The following is a 4,062-nucleotide window of genomic DNA, read 5'->3' as shown; positions in this document are numbered from 1 at the left end:
TCGACGATTTTGATAGTCGACGTAATCGTGACTAGTCGACTAATCGTGGCAGCCCTACTTGACAGTGAGAAAGAATAATCAAGCTCCAAGGCATCTTATTTTAGTGCATAATAATACTGACTACATTTTTCGATTCTTTTATTGTGAACAGTGTCTGTGTAGCATTAATTGGTAACACTGGGTGGAGTAAAAAAAAAGCTCGACTGATTTCATGGACATGAATTAAGAAAAAGATATTGACTCTAGTAACTGTCGAGCCTGGGATGCTACGATTGCATTACAATTTGAGTTCCAGGCCTTTTTAAATTTTTGTGCTTGTGTCTACTTGTTCTGTTTTAGTTTCATCTGATTTTTTTATTTGTTTTTTTTGTATTTCATTTGTTTTCTGTTCTTTGGAAATTTTGGATGATTGATTTTTTTTCTTTATCAATTTACTGCAAACATCAGTCATCCCTTCATTATTATTATTGCAAATGATGCATCAGGTCAAACATCTACGTCCAAACGACTCCAATCAGTCTTTGGTACAGCTAATTCAAGCTTTTGCTGCTGACAACCTGAGTGTGTGATTTGGCCTTGTCTTGCTGAAAGAAGAAGTCCCATCTTATCTCAAAGACCTCATAGTCTGAGAGTGCTTCACTCCTGGTTCCTAGAATATTTAGAAGTACAATGGGAGGCAGAGCCTTCAGCTTTCAGGGCCCTTTCTGTGGAGAGACAGACACTATCTCTCCTTGTAAGATTAGGCTTCAAACTTTCGTTTTTACTACAGCATATAGTTAGGACTGGATCAGGTGACCCTGAATCCTCCCTTAGTTATGCTGCAATAGCTCCAGGCTGCCGGGGGATTCCCATGATGCACCGTGTATTTCTTCTTCAGTCACCTCTTTTCACTCACTGCGTGTTACACCTCCCTGCATTTACGGGATAGGGTGCTATAAATTTGCAATTGCATAGCAGTTGCAAACACATTCCTGCAGCCACCTCCTTCACATCATACAGTTTCTATGTATTTCTGAGACCTGTGGAAACCTTTATAGCAGATACCTACTATAGACTCATTGTTCTTTGCCCTGGTGACAAAATCCACGTCCAGGTTCTTCTCCTCACTACAGACCGGCTCATAATCAGCACTCATAATTGTAGGATGCGTCTGCTGCAGGCTGCCTGAGTGCTCACAAGATGATAGGGGGCTAGAATCTGAGGAGGAAATCAGAAATGCATTTAGAGCTTTTTAAAATACAAATCATGTTTCTGCTGAACATTTCACTTTTGATGAATCCTGAAAAAGAAAGTCCTGTTAAATCTGCCTCAGTAAACAATAAGAATACAATGGCGCAGCTCTATTATTACCACTAATTCAAGTTACTGAATTTTGTAGATTTTTCAAACTGTCTCAGGAAATCTTGCCTTTGTTGTCTCACCGCAGGTTGTGGTATTGCACACCGCTGATTTTGACCTCTATTCTCTGATATTTCACTAAAACTGTTGAAAATGAACATAATCAGCAGTGTTGACACCATCTTTTGAAATGAAACCACTTTCCCAAGAAACTGCTCATATCATTTACACTGAGAAGCATTCAAATAATCCAACCTGTCACGGTGGCTCATCAGCAGACCCTGACATCTGATTGGTTGCCTCGCTATATCCCTGATAACAGAACGAAGCATCCTGGAATGCATTTAGAATCAATTGTCTCAATTGTGTAAAGCTTTGAAAGTTACTGTGCTATAAAATACACTTAAGATTTTTTTTAAGGTGCAATCTTCGAATATTTGGTATTGAGGATTCATCAAAGCTAAAGCCCTGAAACCCCCCTACAGACAGACACGTCTCACTGACTTATATCCTCTGTTTATCCCCCATTTAGGTGATATCTAATGGTAAGTGGACTGATTCTAATATAGCGGTTTTCTACTCTCCCGGAGCACTCAAAGCACTCAATCCAACATGCCACATTCACCCAAGCACTTTCTTATAAATTTCTTAGTGCTTCCTAGCTAACATTCATACACATTTACACTCCGATAGATGCATCAGAGGGTTAGTAGCTTGCCCAAGGATAATTGGCATACAGCCTCGAGGAGCCAGGGTCGAACCACTGACCTTCCAATCAGTAGATGACTTGCTTTACCTCCTGAGCTACAGCCACTCCCATGGGTGATGTTGACACTGTCTTTGGATATCCAAAACAGCGATACCAGGCCTATTCCAGAAAAGGTTCTTAATATTTATTCAACAGTATTCTACACACCAGCCGTCTCTTATAAATTCTCGGAGTCTACTAGAACAAAAAGATGATAAGAAAAATATGTTTTTTTCTTTAATGAGCAATGGTAATTATGAATACATGTATAATGTTTTTAAATATGATATGCAGAGCAGTCTGTTGATCAATAAGTAATATTCAGTTGAATATACTAGTGTTCAGTTCTTTACCACGTTCATAAAGGGCTCTCTGTAGCCCACCAACGTGCTTATACAAATCTATATACATTTCAAAAGAACACCGGTAATTCGATCGATGTTTTTAATCTATGATGTATTTTTATTTCATCATTATGAGCACATCACAGATATATGCACCCCATGTTTGGCTTTTTGAAGAAAGAACTTGAAATTCAAGAAGAGGGTTGCCACTCTCACAGTGCTGTGTTAAATATGGTGCTGGAGTCAAAGTTTTCGGAAACCAGAGACTATTTATGGCTATGTCCACAATAATGCGTTTTCATTTGGAAACGCATCTTTTTCTCTCCGTTTTGGCCTCCCGTCCACACTGAGACGCCGTTTTCACTGATGGAAAACGCATACATTTGAAAGCGGTGCTTTCGCGTCGCAGTGTGGACAGCGAAAATGCAAACTTTCCAAAACGATGACACGTTAGTCATATGGTGCAGTCATGTGACCAATCAAACTAAGACAGCGGAGGGCATTATACAGCAGTTGTTTTGTTTGCTCTCAGGTTTGACAGCCCTATTAAAGATTAACATCAGTCTGCACGTGCTCCTGAGAGCTTTTCTTCAAATTCTTTAACTCTCACTGGCTTTTGCAACTTTGTACTTTTGTGTTACTCGCAGCAACAACTCCAGCTCATTGTTGGTCCATTTAAAAAAAAAAAAACTCGCTGCTTTTCCTCAACATTTTGCCGCGACGTTTCAACAAGCTGGAAAGTAAATAAACGGCAGACGGAAATGAGGCAGGCCGAATCGTCTTGGTTTCACGCATGCGCAGGACTGGAACGGAAGCATGTTCGGCCGTTTCAATGTGGACGCACAACTCTGTGAAAATGACTGAAAACTCTAGTGATGTACCTCATCTAAAAGTATTCTGAAGTACTCTCTCTGACAGAAATATAAGGAACCTCGTGTCTTAAGAGGTTGTGTCCATTTATGGCAAAGACTGAGCACATACTCTTTGCTATAGACGTACGTATTAGGGAGTTTTCCCTCTTTGTCAGTTTCTATTAGCGAAAATTTACTAATACTGATACAATAAGATATAAGTGGCAGAATGCCGAGCCATTTCAAAATGACCACCTTTCTACAATTCTGTATAAAACACGTGTACTTCAAAACCCAGTTAGTTCAAAATTTGTTTGTTTTATTAAGGATTTAACTTTTTTTTTTTTTTTTTAACTTTCCTTGACCTTACCTGGCCTGCTCACACAGACACACCTCGAGTAATGTGTGCAGTAACCATAAGAGAACAAATATTGCCTGTTTATACTCAGGAGCCTGAAATGCCTGAGGTGAAACTGGTGTTGCTTGTATGGCATGGTGGATTGGTCATTGTATGCTACATCAGGAATTCCTGAGCAGTGTATACCACAAGCGTGCAGCTTCACATCAACAGCTTTCTTTGGAAATTTCTATAATTAAAATGTTAAAATCAAAGCATATTTTTATGTTAATATGTGGAAATACATTTGTTACATTACATTCATTTACTGCACAAAACAGTGTTGAAATCTACATTTTCGAGAACATCTCATTCAGTGACCGGACCACGAGGATAAAAACAGCGTGCTCCTCGAGATTGACATTAAACTTTTTGATGCGGTCT

General features: G+C 39.3%; 1 protein-coding gene across 5 annotated transcripts in view; it reads right to left on the bottom strand.

The window, feature by feature from the left end:
* Window positions 1–4,062, bottom strand: part of ano1a (anoctamin 1, calcium activated chloride channel a) — a 56,474-nt gene that overhangs the window by 48,407 nt on the left and 4,005 nt on the right. For all 5 annotated transcript variants that reach the window (XM_005946251.3, XM_042213751.1, XM_005946249.3 and 2 more), the window contains one exon: window positions 1,049–1,197. In XM_005946251.3, the coding sequence (XP_005946313.1) occupies window positions 1,049–1,135 (87 nt within the window). In that variant the 5' untranslated portion in view covers window positions 1,136–1,197. The remainder of the gene's footprint in view (window positions 1–1,048; window positions 1,198–4,062) is intronic.

The sequence above is a fragment of the Haplochromis burtoni genome, unplaced genomic scaffold, assembly GCF_018398535.1.
Source record: "Haplochromis burtoni strain Fernald_Lab_line unplaced genomic scaffold, NCSU_Asbu1 Contig_477, whole genome shotgun sequence".
Lineage (NCBI taxonomy): Eukaryota > Metazoa > Chordata > Actinopteri > Cichliformes > Cichlidae > Haplochromis > Haplochromis burtoni.
Note: the sequence above shows the minus strand (reverse complement) of the source record. Positions and strands in the feature narration are given on the sequence as shown.